The sequence below is a fragment of the Camellia sinensis genome, unplaced genomic scaffold, assembly GCF_055761805.1.
Source record: "Camellia sinensis isolate YWXY unplaced genomic scaffold, ASM5576180v1 Unanchor3, whole genome shotgun sequence".
In the NCBI taxonomy this organism is placed as follows: Eukaryota; Viridiplantae; Streptophyta; class Magnoliopsida; order Ericales; family Theaceae; genus Camellia; species Camellia sinensis.
The window spans coordinates 15,626,503-15,648,279 of NW_028129178.1; the positions used below are offsets into that span (position 1 = coordinate 15,626,503).

At 41.3% G+C, this 21,777-nt stretch overlaps 2 protein-coding genes across 3 annotated transcripts in view; one reads left to right on the plus strand and one right to left on the minus strand.

Moving 5' to 3' along the window:
• The window catches only part of LOC114259953 (rRNA biogenesis protein RRP5), an 85,333-nt gene extending 81,762 nt beyond the window's left edge, over positions 1-3,571 (plus strand). The window contains 12 exon segments of the mRNA XM_082912350.1: positions 271-369; positions 612-782; positions 816-1,045; positions 1,087-1,263; positions 2,391-2,487; positions 2,606-2,746; positions 2,748-2,762; positions 2,882-3,041; positions 3,044-3,102; positions 3,215-3,298; positions 3,451-3,466; positions 3,469-3,571. Of these exon segments, the coding sequence (XP_082768476.1) occupies positions 271-369; positions 612-782; positions 816-1,045; positions 1,087-1,263; positions 2,391-2,487; positions 2,606-2,746; positions 2,748-2,762; positions 2,882-3,041; positions 3,044-3,102; positions 3,215-3,298; positions 3,451-3,466; positions 3,469-3,539 (1,320 nt within the window). The 3' untranslated portion in view covers positions 3,540-3,571.
• Positions 3,572-4,782: 1,211 nt separating this feature from the next.
• The window catches only part of LOC145816184 (uncharacterized), a 43,334-nt gene continuing 26,339 nt past the window's right edge, over positions 4,783-21,777 (minus strand). For both annotated transcript variants that reach the window (XM_082912480.1, XM_082912479.1), the window contains exon 5: positions 4,783-5,575. The gene's annotated coding sequence lies outside the window, so the exon portion shown is untranslated. The remainder of the gene's footprint in view (positions 5,576-21,777) is intronic.

The window sequence follows — 21,777 nt, forward strand, 5'->3', positions numbered from 1 at the left end:
CGGCTGACACACCTGTGAATCTCAATCACACTGCAAAAGCGGCCGTAACGGGTGGCGGTAACATCTGGCCCATCAACTTCTGTCACTATAATAATAAGCCAGTTTGTACAATCATCACATTTGTTTGATTTTACCAAACTTTGAATATAGGATGTGTTTTATGGGTAGGTGTGCCCCAACTCTTTTTAGGTTATGTAACACATGGTATCCTGCTCTGGCAGCGGACTGCATATTAGTTTGGGTTTATAATTGCATTCTTCTTCTGCCTAGGTTGGATTATGCCATATTTCCGAGCTTTCTGATGATCATGTTGACAATATTGAAACTAAATACAGAGCAGGGGAGAGAGTTACATCAAAGGTTTTGAAGGTAAACAATTGCATGTCAAGCTTTGCAAGCAGTGTGGTTGTTGTGTTATGATTGCTGAATGGTGATTATTGTAACCTCTTTCTACACTCTGGAGAACATGTATATTGATTCAAATGAATAATTTCTCTAAATATTATCTAAAATAGGAACAGCTGCTATGGAACTTCTGCCAGTTTGAGTAACTCTCTGTGGCTACAGAAGCTGTATTTTTTATTTTCTTCTGTTTTTCAAACTATTATCAGGTGGATGAGGATAGACAACGAGTTTCTCTTAGGATGAAGAATTCTTATTTTATGAGCAATTATGACATTCAAGCTCCTTCAAAGCAGAAGTATGATGATGCCATTGAGGAAAAAGATCACATGGTGGGTACTAGGTTAACAATGTTGCCAGATAGAGGCTCATTCGGGATGTAGAATTTGGACTTTGAATGTGAAAATGGGCAGCATCCTCTTCCTGCTGAAGTGGAAGCGAGGGCTTCTATTCTTCCACTTGAGGTCCCTCTCGATGATATAGAGAAATCAGACATGGTTAATGCTGCTTGTCAAAATATAGAGCACGTTGATGATGCTGATGCTGTAGATCAAAAGAATAAAAGCCAGGCAAAGAAGAAAGCCAATGAAGAGGTAATTTTTTTATTCACATATTTTCATGATTTTCTTATTAAAGGCTGTCTGTCTCAGTTTTCCTGTTAAGAATGGAAATTGTTCTGCTCAGGGAACGAGAAATTAGGGCTGCTGAAGAAAGGCTATTAGAGAAAGATATTCCAAGAAGTGCTGATGAATTTGAGAAAGTGGTTAGAATTTCCCCAAATAGCAGCTTTGTCTGGATAAAGTACATGGCATTTATGCTTTCTTTGGCTGATGTTGAGAAAGCCCGCTCAATTGCTGAGAGGTAATCATTTAGCTGTATTATTAGTTTCTAGTTTGCTCTGGCAAAAACATATGGAGTGTTTTTTTTTTTTTTTCTGCATTTGTATTTTTATTTTATTTTTTAAATCTTATTTGAAATTCTTGCTTCAAGCAAAACATTTTGTCCCTAAATGTGTCTTTTTATTGTTATTATTCTCCTTGTTATGATTTATTTTTTAACAGGAAATACTAAAAGTTATTAACAATGGGATCCAATCCACTGCCTGCTTTTATCAATGTTATAATAAGCATTTCTCTGGTAGTATGAAGAAAGAAAATATTCAAATTGAGCTGAGATAATTGAGACAAAGGCTTGTTTAATTTGAGTTGAAAAGTAAATGCTAAACCTTAAATTTTCAAAATAATGAGACTGATTTGTTGAGTGAATAGCCACATGGAACATATGAGTGCATGGTCTTGTGTGTAAGCTTTTGTTTGTCAAGAAAAAGCGAGAATATCTGAACAGGATGTGAAAGTGGATTAGTGATCTTGGACTTGAAGCAGAGAATTGACGGGCTTGTTTGGTTTGTATTTGAGAAACATGTTTTGAGATAAAAAGTACGAAAATTTGTTTGGTTTGGTTTTTTTTCAAAAGATGTTTTGAAAAATTATTTTGAGAGTTTTGGAAAAAGTGATTGATTTGATGTGTATGAGAGAGATTTGTTTGGAAAACTTGTAAACCATACAAGTTTTGGAAAAAAATTTTGAAAAAATTTGTTTGGTTTGATTACTTTTGAAAACTTATTTGTAGAGAATTTTTCCCAAAATTTTTTGAGAAACACAAACCAAACAAGGCCGACATTATTGTGGGTCCTGAATTGCATTTCAGCTTTCTGGTCACGTGATGTCTTATTGTATTTGATTTGTTCTTTTTTTTTTTCTTTGTTTCTTTCTTCTTTGGTTTCATTTTTCTCTACATTCAAATTTTTTGGTTTTACCTTATATTCCCTTCATCAAATATGCTGTGGTTGAACCAACGAGCCATTTTTTGTGTCAGCAGTAGCTAGTTGCATCAAAAAAATAAAATAAATGCACATCCACAAATTGGCTTTTATGTTCATAATGTGTGCTAGTTTGCTTCTCACTCTATGTCTCTGTTGTGTTCTTTAGGGCTTTGAAGACAATAAACATCCGAGAAGAATCTGAGAAGTTGAATGTATGGGTGGCTTATTTTAATTTAGAGAATGAATATGGATATCCTCCAGAGGTAAAATATATATACTATACATGTATATCCTTTTGCCTTGTTTCCAAAAAAACTCTCTCACCATCAGTATCATTTCAATAGCTTCTAGGAGTTTTCTTACTTTAGTTTTTCTTTACAGGACGCTGTTTCAAAAATATTTGGAAGAGCATTGCAGTATTTTGATCCCAAAAAGGTGCATCTGGCACTGTTGGGAATGTATGAAAGGACTGAGCAACACAAGTTGGCTGACGAGCTTCTCAGCAAAATGAGCAAGAAATTCAAAGCATTCATGCAAGGTATTTTTATGATATAATAAACTAGAGTATTGTTATTGTTTTTTCCTCGAGTGGCGGAGCTATCAAATTAATCTACTAGACTTCACCATACGTTTTTTATTAATTTTTATTTTTTATAGGTTTGGTTAAGGCGGATTCAGTGGCTTTTGAATCAAAATCAGGATGAAGTTCAGTCTATTGTAAAATGAGCTGTTGTATGCCTTCCCCGACATAAGCACATTAAGTTCCTCTCGCAAGCAGCTATTCTAGAGTTCAAATGTGGGGTTCCTGATAGAGGGCGATGGGAATGCTTCGCGAGTACCCAAAGAGAACAGATTTGTGGAGCATTTATCTTGATCAAGTAAAAATCCTTTTCTTCTATTTCTGTTGTTTATTTTTAACAATGAATGATAAAAAAATATAGTTTGCTTTATGCATTAAAATTTGTCTTAAAAAAAAAAATTAACAAACAGGAAATTCGACTTGGTGATGTGGATGTGATTCGTGCATTATTTGAGAGGGCAACAAGTTTGAGCCTTCCACCTAAAAGGATGAAGGTGTGTGCAACCTAACTGGTTGGTTGTGTTTGTTTTTGTTTTGTTTTGTTTTTTTTTTTTTTTTTTTTTTCGTTCTCATGCTGAAGATTTAGTTTTTGAGACTTTCCTTGTCACATGAGTGAGTGAATAAGTGTGGTTTGTTGGAAATGCAGTTCTTATTCAAAAAGTATGAAAGTCTGTAGGTGATGAAGAAAGGATTGAATCTGTTAAGAGGAAGGCGATGGAATATGTTGAGAGGTAGTCTTGCTTGATGAGGATGAAGATGAAGATGAAGATGAAGATGAATATGAAGATGAGGATGAGGTTGAGATTGTCCAAAGTATAGTCCAAAGTATTATGACATCCGCTCGTTCACTCACCCACTCAATATTTGCAATAGGAGGATGAGTAGCAGCAGCACGACAGTTAGAAATAGATGGCATAAATAACTTATAACCATCCCCCTGTTTGTCTCATGATTGTGTACGCTTTTTGTTTAATTAATTATTCACTGAACGTCTTTGTTCTCTCTCTCTCTACATTAAGGTTTCTTTTATTTTTTATTTTTGTTTCGGTGTCCTGAACAACACTTCATATATATATATATATATATACACACTAGTGGGTGAGTGTCACCCAATAAATGTCATGTTAAATCTATAAAATATACATTTTGATTTTGAATTAAAAATATAGTGTCTATTGCTTTAGTGGTAGAAGTATTGTTTATTAAACCAATGATTTTAGGTTCAAGTGCCTTTTATCACCTTAATATTTAATTTTATATTTCTCTAAGAAATATGGGACACGTGGCATAAAAAGAAGGTTTGGACATCAAGTAATTTGTTCACTTTATGGGGGTGTTTGGCAAGTTAAATTTTAGCCTTTTTTTTGGGTTAAAATTTACAATAGGACAAAATATGCTAAAATAATTAATAAAATAAAATGTTAAAATTTATAATCATTTCACTTTTTCTCTTACAAACATCACATTCAACTATAAAAAAAATCTATCTTCTTAAACACAGATTTTTAGCTTACTAAAATAGCTAAAAATTAAAATATCTTACTAAAATAGCAACATTCCAAACACCCACTATATATAGTTGAATAAAAATAACACGGGTAACCATATTACTTGATGTGAAAACGATCTGGATCGGACACTTGAATTACAAGCCTCATTTGGAAAACCCTTTGTCAATTAAGACCCAACATTGATTTAGTGCTCTAAAATAGTAGTATTAATGTCAGCTCTAATGAGCTAGCAGTGCAAGAAGAAAAAAATAAAAGTAAAAATAAAAAACAAAGGCCAAATTATCATATCAGTGATGGAGTCCACATGGTGTCATATCATTAGTGGTGTATTAGTGGTATTGAATTAGTGGTCTGAAACATTTTTCATTAAGAAGTTGAGTTTCTTAATATTATATCCACACTCCAAATCCTTAGATTTTACAATGGTGACGTAGGAGGGAAGAACAAAGAGAAATATTTTGTAGAGATTTTTGTTTTCTTTTTTTGGGTGAATAAGTCATAAAATAAAACAGAAGAAAATACAGGAATACAAGGGGCATGCCCCAGGATCTAGCCAACTATACAAACAAATAGTGACAAGCAAAACAAAAAAGAAGTAGAACAAAGAACTATAAACTATTAACAAAAGCATCGGCCCAACAGATAAAGAACAAATGAGCTGAGAACAAACTCGAACTCGAAAAGCACAAACAAATAAAGACAAAACTAGAACTGAAAATCCCCCTAGGATAAATGCACCATAGCAGCAAAGCAGCAACAGCCCAGTGAACCCCAAAACCAAAACTAGAAAAGAGAGTTTCTACATAGCACCGACCAACAGCAGAACCAGCGTGATCCACTCTAACAACCATAAAAAACCAAAACCTGTTCAGCAGCCATATACAGCACATAGGGGTGATGAACAGGGGAGAACCAACTTTGTAGCAAAGGCAAGAAGAAACCTAGCAAAGTCAACATGTCCAAAATGCCAAACGGTTCCAACAAAAGAGAAAGAAAAGAGAACAAAAAAAAGAGCTTTACCCTACATAGCCCGCAGGGATAGGACAATTACCATAATAAAAGAGCTATACCATTCAAAACTGTGTAAATCAAAACATAAACAAAAGAGCCAACTATCATAATAAGAACAATGAATTTCCAACTAGATTCCACTAGGTTTGGCGCACCTATGCAGCCTCAACCATGAGAGTCTTCAAACCGGATACTGCAAACTACACAGCAAACAACGCAGCAAACACTACCTCCATCGATTAATAAAACCTAACAACCAAAGCAAGTGTAAGAACCTTGATTACCCTGATCCAATTCAGATTAGTAAACAGCGATGAAGCTATATATAATCACGAATAAGAATATGAAAATAAAGAAAACCCGCAACAATTCTCACTTATGTAAATTCCTTGGTCACTCAACCCACAAATAAAGGACACTCAACAATTAACAGCAAGTTAGAGAAGAAACCCTAATTAACCAACAAATTATACACTCAATCACTCAACCCTCAACAATGGATATCCCTAAAAATTGTACCAGCATATGTACCTGCAGCAGTATTAGAAAATATTATAGGGCTATTTCACTCAACCCACACCTTACAACACTCCTCACAGGATTTATAAACTCACTGCACTCAACCCTCCTATTGCTATACTCTTTACTCCACTGGAATGGCCTGCAAATCTGCAACAACACACATTAGAACCAAACAAATATAATGATTAGATTTAAAAACCTCACTATATGGCTCACATCACTAGGCCCTCTTATACTGGCTCACCAACAACTCAACCCACAACACAACACTCATTTAAGGATAGAGGCAGGAAGCCTCCACTCTTGGAGGAACCATTCCTCAGTTTGAGTTCTTGATGTTGGAGATAGCCAAAAGTCTGTATCTGACAAGAGACACAATGCCTTTGACCACCACTTCTTCAGGTTTCTTTTCATGGGAAAATATTCTATTATTTCTTTCTAGCCACATATGGTAAACTGAGCTACAAAGCTCAATCGTCTAATGATGGTAGCTAAGGATTTTCCTTTACAGTCAGCAGCCACTACCTGAGGTAGGTCACTCCATGGAATATTCTGCCAATTTACTTGGCATTTGTCTTAGATAGCAGTCCACACTCGCAAGGCAAATGGACATTGAAAGAATAGATGTTGGTGATCTTCCCCATTATGGGTACAAAATTGACAATTGGAGACCCCATTAATGCCAAAGGTGGCAAGTCTGTCCCCAGTATTCAGTCTCCCTAAGATAGCCATCCAAACAACAAAGCTAGCTTTAGGGATGTTGTAAGGACCCCACAAAAGATCAGCCCAAGATACCTTAGGCCACTTCTTTCTCCAAAGATTCCAAACAGACCCAATAGTAAACAACCCACTCTTATTTGGCAGCCAAATTACCTCATCCCTACTACCAATGGTTGGCACCATGATAGGAGGAGAGTGCCCCACAATTTCCTGCACTTCCCAAGAGGAAGCATTAGGCCAATGCCAACCAGTAACAGAAATCACAAAGTCAACCTTGGATTGGCTCAGGAGACCAGTATCATACACAAATCTAGCACCATATTTCTCTCACAGGGAACCAAAAGGATGCCAATTATCATGCCAAAGGAAAACCTTACTACCAGGACCAACCACCCATTTAACAAGGGGATAGATCCTTTCTCTCAATGATAGTAACTTCCTCCAAACCCAGGAAGGATTACTTGGGGTTTTGATACCCCAAAAGCAGTTTTCTTTTAAGAGGTAGGATTTAACCCATTGGCACCACGCAGACTGCTCTCCACTAGAGATTAAGAACCAAACATGTTTAGACACAACATCCTTATTCCACACCTCCATATTTTTAAAACCAAGGCCCCATTCATTAACAGGAGCACTAATTTTATCCCAAGCCACTTTAGCCGCAGTTTGTTTAAGATCCAAACCAATCCAAAGAAAAGCTCTACATAATGATTCAATCTCTTTAATCACTTTTTTTGGAAGGATAAAAAGAGAGGATCAGTAAACTTGCATAGAGAATAAGATTGTCTTGATAAGCTGGGCCCTCCCAGCATAAGACAAGACCTTGTTGGTCCAAGATTTCAACATTTTACTAATTCTAGTGTCTAAACTCCTACAGTCACTAGCTCGCAATCTAGTGGTGATCAAAGGAACTCCCAAATACCTTACAGGCAACTCTTCCTTAATGAATTGGGTAAGATCCAAAATATCCTTCCTCAGGAGGTGTTTGCGGTGTTCCCCGGGCCTTCTCGTGATAGTTACCCGATTTTGGCCCTCGATGGCCTATTTACAAGCTCAAATGTCAAAAAAAATGCATTTTTTGATATAGTTTTCAAACCAGGAGTCCCGTACTAGTTCCGTAAGTTTTCTCAACTTACATCGGTCCCTCCCGAGGTGTTTGAGGCTTTCCACGGGCCTACTCGTGACTGTTACACGATTTTGGTCCCCGATGGCCTATTTTGTAGCTTAAGTGTGAGAAAAATGTCTTTTTCAAATTAGTTTTCAAACCGGAAGTCCCGTGCTAGTTCCGTAAGTTTCCACAACTTACATTGGTCCCTCCCGAGTTGTTTGACGTGTTCCATGGGCCTTCTCGTGACTATTACACGATTTTGGCCCCCTGATGGCCAATTTTCAAGCTTAAGTGTGAGAAACGTGCTTTTTCCACTTAGTTTTCAAACCGGCAGTCACGTGCTAGTTCTGTAAGTTTCAATAACATACATTGATCCCTCCCAAGGCGTTCCCCGGGTGTTCTACTGAATGCTACACGATTTTGGCCCCCGATGGCTTATTTTTAACCTTAAGTGTGAAAAAAGTGCATTTTTGACTTAGTTTTCAAACTGGGAGTCCTGTGCCAGTTCCGCAAGTTTGCACAAGTTGCATTGGTCCCTACCGAGGTGTTTGACGTGTTCCCCACGCCTTCTCGTGACCGTTACACGAATTTGGCCACTGATGGTCTATTTTCAAGCCTAAGTGTGAAAAAAAGTGCATTTTTTTGACTTAGATTTCAAACCGGAAGTCCCGTGCTAGTTCCGTAAGTTTCCACAACTTCTATTGGTCCTTCCTGAGGTGTTTGATGCATTTCCTGGGCCTTCCCGTGACTGTTACACGATTTTGGCTCTTGATGTCCTATTTTTAAGCTTAAGTGTGAAAAAAGTGACTTTTCCGACATAGTTTTCAAACCGGGAGCCCCATGCTAGTTCGGTGAGTTCCCACAACTTACATTGGTCGCTCTCGAGGTGTAAAGTGTTCCCCGGGCCTTCTCGTGACTGTTACACAATTTTGGCCCTCGATGGCCTATTTTCAGGATTAAGTGTGAAAAAAGTGCATTTTTTGGCTTCGTTTTCAAGTCGGGAGTCCCGTTGAAGTTCCGTAAGTTTCCGCAACTTACAATGGTCTCTCCTGAGGTGTTTGAGGTATTCCTCGAACATTCTCGTGATTGATACATTGTTTTCAAACCGGAAGTCCCGTGCTAGTTCTGTAAGTTTTTACAACTTACATTGGTCCCTCCCAAGGTGTTCAAGGCGTTCATTGGGCCTTCTCGTGACTGTTACACGATTTTGGCACCCGATGGCCTATTTTCAAGCTTAAGTATGAAAAAAGTGTCTTCCTCGACTTAGTTTTCAAACCGGAAGTCTCGTGCTAGTTCCATAAGTTTCCACAACTTACATTGGTGCCTCCCGAGTTGTTTGATGTGTTCCTTGGGCCTTGTCGTGATTGTTACACGATTTTGGCCCGCGATGGCCTATTTTCACAATTAAGTTTGAGAAAATTGCCTTTTTGGACTTATTTTTCAAATCGGGAGTCCCGTGCTAGTTCCTTTGAGGTGTTCCCCGGGCCTTCTCATGACTGTTACACGATTTTAGCCTCCGATGGCCTATTTTCAACCTTAAGTGTGAAAAAATTACATTTTTTGACTTAGTTTTCAAACCGGAATCTCGTGCCAGTTCTATAAGTTTCCACAACTTACATTGGTCCTTCCCAAGGTGTTCGAGGTATTCCCTGAGCCTTCTCGTGACTGTTACACGATTGTGGCCCCTAATGGACTATTTTCAAGCTTAAGTGTGAAAAATGTGTCTTTTTTGTCTTAGTTTTCAAACCGGGAGTCCCGTGCTACTTCTGTAAGTTTCCACAACTTACATTGGTCCCTCTTGAGGTATTTGAGGGGGTACTCGAGACTGTTACACGATTTTGGCTCCCGATGGCCTATTTTCAACCTTAAGTGTGAAAAAAATGCATCTTTTGACTTAGTTTTGAAACCGGGAGTCCCGTGCTAGTTTCGTAAGTTTCCACAACTTACATTGGTCCCTTCCGAGGTGTTTGATGTGTTTCCTGTGCCTTCTCATGACTGTTACATGATGTTGGCCCCTGATGGCCAATTTTCAAGCTTAAATGCGAGAAAAGTGGAGAAAAGTGGCTTTTTGGACTTAGTTTTCAAACCGGAAGTTCCGGGGTAATTCCGTAAGTTTCCAAAACTTATATTGGTCCCTCCCGAGGTGTTTGAGGTGTTCCCCGAGCCTTCTCGTGACTGTTAATCGATTTTGGCCATCGATGGCCTATTTTCAACCTTAAGTGTGAAAAAAGTGCTTGTTTTGGTTTAGTTTTCAAATCGGGGAGTCCCGTGGCAGTTTCATAAATTTCCACAACTTACATTGGTCCCTCCCGAGGTGTTTGAGGTGTTCCCCGGGACTTCTCCTGACTGTTAATCGATTTCGTTCCCCGATGACCTATTTTCAACGTTAAGTGTGAAAAAAAGTGTCTTTTTCGACTCAGTTTTCAAATCGGGAGTCCTGCGCCTGTTCTGTAAGTTTTCAAAACTTACATCAGTCCCTCTCGAGGCGTCTGAGGTGTTCCCCGGGCCTTCTCGTGGCTGTTACAAAAATTTGGCCCCCGATGGCCTATTTTCAAGCTTTAAGTGAAAAACATGCATTTTTTGACTTAGTTTTCAAACTGGGAGTCCCATGCTTGTTCTGTAACTTTCCACAACTTACATTGGTCCCTCTAGAGGTGTTTGAGGTGTTCCCCGGAAAGTCTCGCGCCTGTTATACGATTTTGGCCCCCGATGGCCTATTTTCAAGCTTAAGTGTGAAAAAAGTGGCTTTTTCGACTTAGTTTTCAAACCGGAAGTGTCGTGCTAGTTCCGTAAATTTCCACAACTTACATTGGTCCGTCCTAAGGTGTTTGATGTGTTCCCCGGGCCATCTCGTGACTGTTACACGATTTTGGCCCCCGATGGCCTATTTTCAAGCTTAAGTGTGAAAAAAGTGCCTTTTTCGACTTAGTTTCAAACCGGTAGTCCTGTGCTAGTTCTGTAAGTTTCCACAACTTACATTGGTCCCCCTGGAGGTGTTCAAGGTATTCTCTGGGCTTTCTCGTGACTGTTACACAACTTTGGCGCCCAATGGCCTATTTTCATGATTAAGTGGGAAACAGTGCATTTTTTTACTTAATTTTCAAACCAGGAGTCCCGTGCAAGTTCCGTAAGCTTTCACAACTTGCATTAGTCCATCCCGAGGTGTTTGCGGTGTTCCCCGGGCCTTCTCGTGATAGTTACCCGATTTTGGCCCCCGATGGCCTATTTACAAGCTTAAATGTGAAAAAAAGTGCATTTTTTGATATAGTTTTCAAACCAGGAGTCCCGTACTAGTTCCGTAAGTTTTCTCAACTTACATCGGTCCCTCCCGAGGTGTTTGAGGTGTTCCACGGGCCTACTCGTGACTGTTACACGATTTTGGTCCCCGATGGCTTATTTTGTAGCTTAAGTGTGAGAAAAATGTCTTTTTCAAATTAGTTTTCAAACCGGAAGTCCCGTGCTAGTTCCGTAAGTTTCCACAACTTACATTGGTCCCTCCCAAGTTGTTTGATGTGTTCCATGGGCCTTCTCGTGACTATTACACGATTTTGGCCCCCTGATGGCCAATTTTCAAGCTTAAGTGTGAGAAACGTGCCTTTTTCGGCTTAGTTTTCAAACCGGCAGTCACATGCTAGTTCTGTAAGTTTCAATAACATACATTGATCCCTCCCAAGGCGTTCCCCGGGTGTTCTACTGAATGCTACACGATTTTGGCCCCCGATGGCTTATTTTTAACCCTAAGTGTGAAAAAAGTGCATTTTTGACTTAGTTTTCAAACCGGGAGTCCTATGCCAGTTCCGTAAGTTTGCACAACTTACATTGGTCCCTACCAAGGTGTTTGACGTGTTCCCACGCCTTCTCGTGACAGTTACGCGATTTTGGCCCCCTGATGGCCTATTTTCGAACTTAAGTTTGAAAAAAGTGTCTTTTTCCACTTAGTTTTCAAACCGGGACTCCCGTGCTAGTTCTGTAAATTTCTACCACTTATATTTGTCCCTCTTGAGGTGTTTGAGGGGTTTCGCTAGGGTTCTCGTGACTGTTACACAATTTTGGCCCCTGATGGCCTATTTTCAAGATTAAGTGTGAAAAAAGTGCAATTTTTGACTTAGTTTTGAAACGAGGAGTCCCGTGCAAGTTCCATAAATTTTCACAACCTGCATTGGTCCCCCCCGAGGTGTTTGAGGTGTTGCTTGGGCCTTCTCGTGACTGTTACACGAATTTGGCCACTGATGGTCTATTTTCAAGCCTAAGTGTGAAAAAAAGTGCATTTTTTTGACTTAGATTTCAAACCGGAAGTCCCGTGCTACTTCCGTAAGTTTCCACAACTTCTATTGGTCCTTCCTGAGGTGTTTGATGCGTTTCCTGGGCCTTCCCGTGACTGTTACACGATTTTGGCTCTTGATGTCCTATTTTTAAGCTTACGTGTGAAAAAAGTGACTTTTCCGACATAGTTTTCAAACCGGGAGCCCCATGCTAGTTCGGTGAGTTCCCACAACTTACATTGGTCGCTCTCGAGGTGTAAGGTGTTCCCCGGGCCTTTTCGTGACTGTTACACAATTTTGGCCCTCGATGGCCTATTTTCAGGATTAAGTGTGAAAAAAAGTGCATTTTTTGGCTTCGTTTTCAAGTCGGGAGTCCCGTTGAAGTTCCGTAAGTTTCCGCAACTTACAATGGTCTCTCCTGAGGTGTTTGAGGTATTCCTCGAACATTCTCGTGATTGATACATTGTTTTCAAACCGGAAGTCCCGTGCTAGTTCTGTAAGTTTTTACAACTTACATTGGTCCCTCCCAAGGTGTTCAAGGCGTTCATTGGGCCTTCTCGTGACTGTTACACGATTTTGGCACCCGATGGCCTATTTTCAAGCTTAAGTATGAAAAAAGTGTCTTCCTCGACTTAATTTTCAAACCGGAAGTCTCGTGCTAGTTCCATAAGTTTCCACAACTTACATTGGTGCCTCCCGAGTTGTTTGATGTGTTCCTTGGGCCTTGTCGTGATTGTTACACGATTTTGGCCCGCGATGGCCTATTTTCACAATTAAGTTTGAGAAAATTGCCTTTTTGGACTTATTTTTCAAATCGGGAGTCCCGTGCTAGTTCCTTTGAGGTGTTCCCCGGGCCTTCTCATGACTGTTACACGATTTTAGCCTCCGATGGCCTATTTTCAACCTTAAGTGTGAAAAAATTACATTTTTTGACTTAGTTTTCAAACCGGAATCTCGTGCCAGTTCTATAAGTTTCCACAACTTACATTGGTCCTTCCCAAGGTGTTCGAGGTATTCCCTGAGCCTTCTCGTGACTGTTACACGATTGTGGCCCCTAATGGACTATTTTCAAGCTTAAGTGTGAAAAATGTGTCTTTTTTGTCTTAGTTTTCAAACCGGGAGTCCCGTGCTACTTCTGTAAGTTTCCACAACTTACATTGGTCCCTCTTGAGGTATTTGAGGGGGTACTCGAGACTGTTACACGATTTTGGCTCCCGATGGCCTATTTTCAACCTTAAGTGTGAAAAAAATGCATCTTTTGACTTAGTTTTGAAACCGGGAGTCCCGTGCTAGTTTCGTAAGTTTCCACAACTTACATTGGTCCCTTCCGAGGTGTTTGATGTGTTTCCTGTGCCTTCTCATGACTGTTACATGATGTTGGCCCCTGATGGCCAATTTTCAAGCTTAAATGCGAGAAAAGTGGAGAAAAGTGGCTTTTTGGACTTAGTTTTCAAACCGGAAGTTCCGGGGTAATTCCGTAAGTTTCCAAAACTTATATTGGTCCCTCCCGAGGTGTTTGAGGTGTTCCCCGAGCCTTCTCGTGACTGTTAATCGATTTTGGCCATCGATGGCCTATTTTCAACCTTAAGTGTGAAAAAAGTGCTTGTTTTGGTTTAGTTTTCAAATCGGGGAGTCCCGTGGCAGTTTCATAAATTTCCACAACTTACATTGGTCCCTCCCGAGGTGTTTGAGGTGTTCCCCGGGACTTCTCCTGACTGTTAATCGATTTCGTTCCCCGATGACCTATTTTCAACGTTAAGTGTGAAAAAAAGTGTCTTTTTCGACTCAGTTTTCAAATCGGGAGTCCTGCGCCTGTTCTGTAAGTTTTCAAAACTTACATCAGTCCCTCTCGAGGCGTCTGAGGTGTTCCCCGGGCCTTCTCGTGGCTGTTACAAAAATTTGGCCCCCGATGGCCTATTTTCAAGCTTTAAGTGAAAAACATGCATTTTTTGACTTAGTTTTCAAACTGGGAGTCCCATGCTTGTTCTGTAACTTTCCACAACTTACATTGGTCCCTCTAGAGGTGTTTGAGGTGTTCCCCGGAAAGTCTCGCGCCTGTTATACGATTTTGGCCCCCGATGGCCTATTTTCAAGCTTAAGTGTGAAAAAAGTGGCTTTTTCGACTTAGTTTTCAAACCGGAAGTGTCGTGCTAGTTCCGTAAATTTCCACAACTTACATTGGTCCGTCCTAAGGTGTTTGATGTGTTCCCCGGGCCATCTCGTGACTGTTACACGATTTTGGCCCCCGATGGCCTATTTTCAAGCTTAAGTGTGAAAAAAGTGCCTTTTTCGACTTAGTTTCAAACCGGTAGTCCTGTGCTAGTTCTGTAAGTTTCCACAACTTACATTGGTCCCCCTGGAGGTGTTCAAGGTATTCTCTGGGCTTTCTCGTGACTGTTACACAACTTTGGCGCCCAATGGCCTATTTTCATGATTAAGTGGGAAACAGTGCATTTTTTTACTTAATTTTCAAACCAGGAGTCCCGTGCAAGTTCCGTAAGCTTTCACAACTTGCATTAGTCCATCCCGAGGTGTTTGCGGTGTTCCCCGGGCCTTCTCGTGATAGTTACCCGATTTTGGCCCCCGATGGCCTATTTACAAGCTTAAATGTGAAAAAAAGTGCATTTTTTGATATAGTTTTCAAACCAGGAGTCCCGTACTAGTTCCGTAAGTTTTCTCAACTTACATCGGTCCCTCCCGAGGTGTTTGAGGTGTTCCACGGGCCTACTCGTGACTGTTACACGATTTTGGTCCCCGATGGCTTATTTTGTAGCTTAAGTGTGAGAAAAATGTCTTTTTCAAATTAGTTTTCAAACCGGAAGTCCCGTGCTAGTTCCGTAAGTTTCCACAACTTACATTGGTCCCTCCCAAGTTGTTTGATGTGTTCCATGGGCCTTCTCGTGACTATTACACGATTTTGGCCCCCTGATGGCCAATTTTCAAGCTTAAGTGTGAGAAACGTGCCTTTTTCGGCTTAGTTTTCAAACCGGCAGTCACATGCTAGTTCTGTAAGTTTCAATAACATACATTGATCCCTCCCAAGGCGTTCCCCGGGTGTTCTACTGAATGCTACACGATTTTGGCCCCCGATGGCTTATTTTTAACCCTAAGTGTGAAAAAAGTGCATTTTTGACTTAGTTTTCAAACCGGGAGTCCTATGCCAGTTCCGTAAGTTTGCACAACTTACATTGGTCCCTACCAAGGTGTTTGACGTGTTCCCACGCCTTCTCGTGACAGTTACGCGATTTTGGCCCCCTGATGGCCTATTTTCGAACTTAAGTTTGAAAAAAGTGTCTTTTTCCACTTAGTTTTCAAACCGGGACTCCCGTGCTAGCTCTGTAAATTTCTACCACTTATATTTGTCCCTCTTGAGGTGTTTGAGGGGTTTCGCTAGGGTTCTCGTGACTGTTACACAATTTTGGCCCCTGATGGCCTATTTTCAAGATTAAGTGTGAAAAAAGTGCAATTTTTGACTTAGTTTTGAAACGAGGAGTCCCGTGCAAGTTCCATAAATTTTCACAACCTGCATTGGTCCCCCCCGAGGTGTTTGAGGTGTTGCTTGGGCCTTCTCGTGACTGTTACACGAATTTGGCCACTGATGGTCTATTTTCAAGCCTAAGTGTGAAAAAAAGTGCATTTTTTTGACTTAGATTTCAAACCGGAAGTCCCGTGCTACTTCCGTAAGTTTCCACAACTTCTATTGGTCCTTCCTGAGGTGTTTGATGCGTTTCCTGGGCCTTCCCGTGACTGTTACACGATTTTGGCTCTTGATGTCCTATTTTTAAGCTTAAGTGTGAAAAAAGTGACTTTTCCGACATAGTTTTCAAACCGGGAGCCCCATGCTAGTTCGGTGAGTTCCCACAACTTACATTGGTCGCTCTCGAGGTGTAAGGTGTTCCCCGGGCCTTCTCGTGACTGTTACACAATTTTGGCCCTCGATGGCCTATTTTCAGGATTAAGTGTGAAAAAAAGTGCATTTTTTGGCTTCGTTTTCAAGTCGGGAGTCCCGTTGAAGTTCCGTAAGTTTCCGCAACTTACAATGGTCTCTCCTGAGGTGTTTGAGGTATTCCTCGAACATTCTCGTGATTGATACATTGTTTTCAAACCGGAAGTCCCGTGCTAGTTCTGTAAGTTTTTACAACTTACATTGGTCCCTCCCAAGGTGTTCAAGGCGTTCATTGGGCCTTCTCGTGACTGTTACACGATTTTGGCACCCGATGGCCTATTTTCAAGCTTAAGTATGAAAAAAGTGTCTTCCTCGACTTAGTTTTCAAACCGGAAGTCTCGTGCTAGTTCCATAAGTTTCCACAACTTACATTGGTGCCTCCCGAGTTGTTTGATGTGTTCCTTGGGCCTTGTCGTGATTGTTACACGATTTTGGCCCGCGATGGCCTATTTTCACAATTAAGTTTGAGAAAATTGCCTTTTTGGACTTATTTTTCAAATCGGGAGTCCCGTGCTAGTTCCTTTGAGGTGTTCCCCGGGCCTTCTCATGACTGTTACACGATTTTAGCCTCCGATGGCCTATTTTCAACCTTAAGTGTGAAAAAATTACATTTTTTGACTTAGTTTTCAAACCGGAATCTCGTGCCAGTTCTATAAGTTTCCACAACTTACATTGGTCCTTCCCAAGGTGTTCGAGGTATTCCCTGAGCCTTCTCGTGACTGTTACACGATTGTGGCCCCTAATGGACTATTTTCAAGCTTAAGTGTGAAAAATGTGTCTTTTTTGTCTTAGTTTTCAAACCGGGAGTCCCGTGCTACTTCTGTAAGTTTCCACAACTTACATTGGTCCCTCTTGAGGTATTTGAGGGGGTACTCGAGACTGTTACACGATTTTGGCTCCCGATGGCCTATTTTCAACCTTAAGTGTGAAAAAAATGCATCTTTTGACTTAGTTTTGAAACCGGGAGTCCCGTGCTAGTTTCGTAAGTTTCCACAACTTACATTGGTCCCTTCCGAGGTGTTTGATGTGTTTCCTGTGCCTTCTCATGACTGTTACATGATGTTGGCCCCTGATGGCCAATTTTCAAGCTTAAATGCGAGAAAAGTGGCTTTATGGACTTAGTTTTCAAATCGGAAGTTCCGGGGTAATTCCGTAAGTTTCCAAAACTTATATTGGTCCCTCCCGTGGTGTTTGAGGTGTTCCCCTGGACTTCTCCTGACTGTTAATCGATTTCGTTCCCCGATGGCCTATTTTCAACGTTAAGTGTGAAAAAAAGTGTCTTTTTCGACTCAGTTTTCAAACCGGGAGTCCTGCGCCTGTTCTGTAAGTTTCCAAAACTTACATTAGTCCCTCTCGAGGCGTCTGAGGTGTTCCCCGGGCCTTCTCGTGATTGTTACAAAAATTTGGCCCCCGATGGCCTATTTTCAAGCTTTAAGTGAAAAACATGCATTTTTTGACTTAGTTTTCAAACTGGGAGTCCCATGCTTGTTCTGTAACTTTCCACAACTTACATTGGTCCCTCTAGAGGTGTTTAAGGTGTTCCCCGGACAGTCTCGCGCCTGTTATACGATTTTGGCCCCCGATGGCCTATTTTCAAGCTTAAGTGTGAAAAAAGTGGCTTTTTCGACTTAGTTTTCAAACCGGAAGTATCGTGCTAGTTCCGTAAATTTCCACAACTTACATTGGTCCGTCCTAAGGTGTTTGATGTGTTTCCCGGGCCATCTCGTGACTGTTACACAATTTTGGCCCCCGATGCCTATTTTCAAGCTTAAGTGTGAAAAAAGTGTCTTTTTCGACTTAGTTTTCAAACCGGTAGTCCTGTGCTAGTTCTGTAAGTTTCCACAACTTACATTGGTCCCCCTGGAGGTGTTCAAGGTATTCTCTGGGCTTTCTCGTGATTGTTACACAACTTTGGCGCCCAATGGCCTATTTTCATGATTAATTGGGAAACAGTGCATTTTTTGACTTAATTTTCAAACCAGGAGTCTCGTGCAAGTTCCGTAAGCTTTCACAACTTGCGTTAGTCCATCCCGAGGTGTTTGCGGTGTTCCCTAGGCCTTCTCGTGATAGTTACCCGATTTTGGCCCCCGATGGCCTATTTACAAGCTTAAATGTGAAAAAAATTGCATTTTTTGATATAGTTTTCAAACCAGGAGTCCCGTACTAGTTCCGTAAGTTTTCTCAACTTACATCGGTCCCTCCCGAGGTGTTTGAGGCTTTCCACGGGCCTACTCGTGACTGTTACACGATTTTGGTCCCCGATGGCCTATTTTGTAGCTTAAGTGTGAGAAAAATGTCTTTTTCAAATTAGTTTTCAAACCGGAAGTCCCGTGCTAGTTCCGTAAGTTTCCACAACTTACATTGGTCCCTCCCAAGTTGTTTGATGTGTTCCATGGGCCTTCTCGTGACTATTACACGATTTTGGCCCCCTGATGGCCAATTTTCAAGCTTAAGTGTGAGAAACGTGCCTTTTTCGGCTTAGTTTTCAAACCGGCAGTCACGTGCTAGTTCTGTAAGTTTCAATAACATACATTGATCCCTCCCAAGGCGTTCCCCGGGTGTTCTACTGAATGCTACACGATTTTGGCCCCCGATGGCTTATTTTTAACCCTAAGTGTGAAAAAAGTGCATTTTTGACTTAGTTTTCAAACCGGGAGTCCTATGCCAGTTCCGTAAGTTTGCACAACTTACATTGGTCCCTACCAAGGTGTTTGACGTGTTCCCACGCCTTCTCGTGACAGTTACGCGATTTTGGCCCCCTGATGGCCTATTTTCGAACTTAAGTTTGAAAAAAGTGTCTTTTTCCACTTAGTTTTCAAACCGGGACTCCCGTGCTAGTTCTGTAAATTTCTACCACTTATATTTGTCCCTCTTGAGGTGTTTGAGGGGTTTCGCTAGGGTTCTCGTGACTGTTACACAATTTTGGCCCCTGATGGCCTATTTTCAAGATTAAGTGTGAAAAAAGTGCAATTTTTGACTTAGTTTTGAAACGAGGAGTCCCGTGCAAGTTCCATAAATTTTCACAACCTGCATTGGTCCCCCCCGAGGTGTTTGAGGTGTTGCTTGGGCCTTCTCGTGACTGTTACACGAATTTGGCCACTGATGGTCTATTTTCAAGCCTAAGTGTGAAAAAAAGTGCATTTTTTTGACTTAGATTTCAAACCGGAAGTCCCGTGCTACTTCCGTAAGTTTCCACAACTTCTATTGGTCCTTCCTGAGGTGTTTGATGCGTTTCCTGGGCCTTCCCGTGACTGTTACACGATTTTGGCTCTTGATGTCCTATTTTTAAGCTTACGTGTGAAAAAAGTGACTTTTCCGACATAGTTTTCAAACCGGGAGCCCCATGCTAGTTCGGTGAGTTCCCACAACTTACATTGGTCGCTCTCGAGGTGTAAGGTGTTCCCCGGGCCTTTTCGTGACTGTTACACAATTTTGGCCCTCGATGGCCTATTTTCAGGATTAAGTGTGAAAAAAAGTGCATTTTTTGGCTTCGTTTTCAAGTCGGGAGTCCCGTTGAAGTTCCGTAAGTTTCCGCAACTTACAATGGTCTCTCCTGAGGTGTTTGAGGTATTCCTCGAACATTCTCGTGATTGATACATTGTTTTCAAACCGGAAGTCCCGTGCTAGTTCTGTAAGTTTTTACAACTTACATTGGTCCCTCCCAAGGTGTTCAAGGCGTTCATTGGGCCTTCTCGTGACTGTTACACGATTTTGGCACCCGATGGCCTATTTTCAAGCTTAAGTATGAAAAAAGTGTCTTCCTCGACTTAATTTTCAAACCGGAAGTCTCGTGCTAGTTCCATAAGTTTCCACAACTTACATTGGTGCCTCCCGAGTTGTTTGATGTGTTCCTTGGGCCTTGTCGTGATTGTTACACGATTTTGGCCCGCGATGGCCTATTTTCACAATTAAGTTTGAGAAAATTGCCTTTTTGGACTTATTTTTCAAATCGGGAGTCCCGTGCTAGTTCCTTTGAGGTGTTCCCCGGGCCTTCTCATGACTGTTACACGATTTTAGCCTCCGATGGCCTATTTTCAACCTTAAGTGTGAAAAAATTACATTTTTTGACTTAGTTTTCAAACCGGAATCTCGTGCCAGTTCTATAAGTTTCCACAACTTACATTGGTCCTTCCCAAGGTGTTCGAGGTATTCCCTGAGCCTTCTCGTGACTGTTACACGATTGTGGCCCCTAATGGACTATTTTCAAGCTTAAGTGTGAAAAATGTGTCTTTTTTGTCTTAGTTTTCAAACCGGGAGTCCCGTGCTACTTCTGTAAGTTTCCACAACTTACATTGGTCCCTCTTGAGGTATTTGAGGGGGTACTCGAGACTGTTACACGATTTTGGCTCCCGATGGCCTATTTTCAACCTTAAGTGTGAAAAAAATGCATCTTTTGACTTAGTTTTGAAACCGGGAGTCCCGTGCTAGTTTCGTAAGTTTCCACAACTTACATTGGTCCCTTCCGAGGTGTTTGATGTGTTTCCTGTGCCTTCTCATGACTGTTACATGATGTTGGCCCCTGATGGCCAATTTTCAAGCTTAAATGCGAGAAAAGTGGAGAAAAGTGGCTTTTTGGACTTAGTTTTCAAACCGGAAGTTCCGGGGTAATTCCGTAAGTTTCCAAAACTTATATTGGTCCCTCCCGAGGTGTTTGAGGTGTTCCCCGAGCCTTCTCGTGACTGTTAATCGATTTTGGCCATCGATGGCCTATTTTCAACCTTAAGTGTGAAAAAAGTGCTTGTTTTGGTTTAGTTTTCAAATCGGGGAGTCCCGTGGCAGTTTCATAAATTTCCACAACTTACATTGGTCCCTCCCGAGGTGTTTGAGGTGTTCCCCGGGACTTCTCCTGACTGTTAATCGATTTCGTTCCCCGATGACCTATTTTCAACGTTAAGTGTGAAAAAAAGTGTCTTTTTCGACTCAGTTTTCAAATCGGGAGTCCTGCGCCTGTTCTGTAAGTTTTCAAAACTTACATCAGTCCCTCTCGAGGCGTCTGAGGTGTTCCCCGGGCCTTCTCGTGGCTGTTACAAAAATTTGGCCCCCGATGGCCTATTTTCAAGCTTTAAGTGAAAAACATGCATTTTTTGACTTAGTTTTCAAACTGGGAGTCCCATGCTTGTTCTGTAACTTTCCACAACTTACATTGGTCCCTCTAGAGGTGTTTGAGGTGTTCCCCGGAAAGTCTCGCGCCTGTTATACGATTTTGGCCCCCGATGGCCTATTTTCAAGCTTAAGTGTGAAAAAAGTGGCTTTTTCGACTTAGTTTTCAAACCGGAAGTGTCGTGCTAGTTCCGTAAATTTCCACAACTTACATTGGTCCGTCCTAAGGTGTTTGATGTGTTCCCCGGGCCATCTCGTGACTGTTACACGATTTTGGCCCCCGATGGCCTATTTTCAAGCTTAAGTGTGAAAAAAGTGCCTTTTTCGACTTAGTTTCAAACCGGTAGTCCTGTGCTAGTTCTGTAAGTTTCCACAACTTACATTGGTCCCCCTGGAGGTGTTCAAGGTATTCTCTGGGCTTTCTCGTGACTGTTACACAACTTTGGCGCCCAATGGCCTATTTTCATGATTAAGTGGGAAACAGTGCATTTTTTTACTTAATTTTCAAACCAGGAGTCCCGTGCAAGTTCCGTAAGCTTTCACAACTTGCATTAGTCCATCCCGAGGTGTTTGCGGTGTTCCCCGGGCCTTCTCGTGATAGTTACCCGATTTTGGCCCCCGATGGCCTATTTACAAGCTTAAATGTGAAAAAAAGTGCATTTTTTGATATAGTTTTCAAACCAGGAGTCCCGTACTAGTTCCGTAAGTTTTCTCAACTTACATCGGTCCCTCCCGAGGTGTTTGAGGTGTTCCACGGGCCTACTCGTGACTGTTACACGATTTTGGTCCCCGA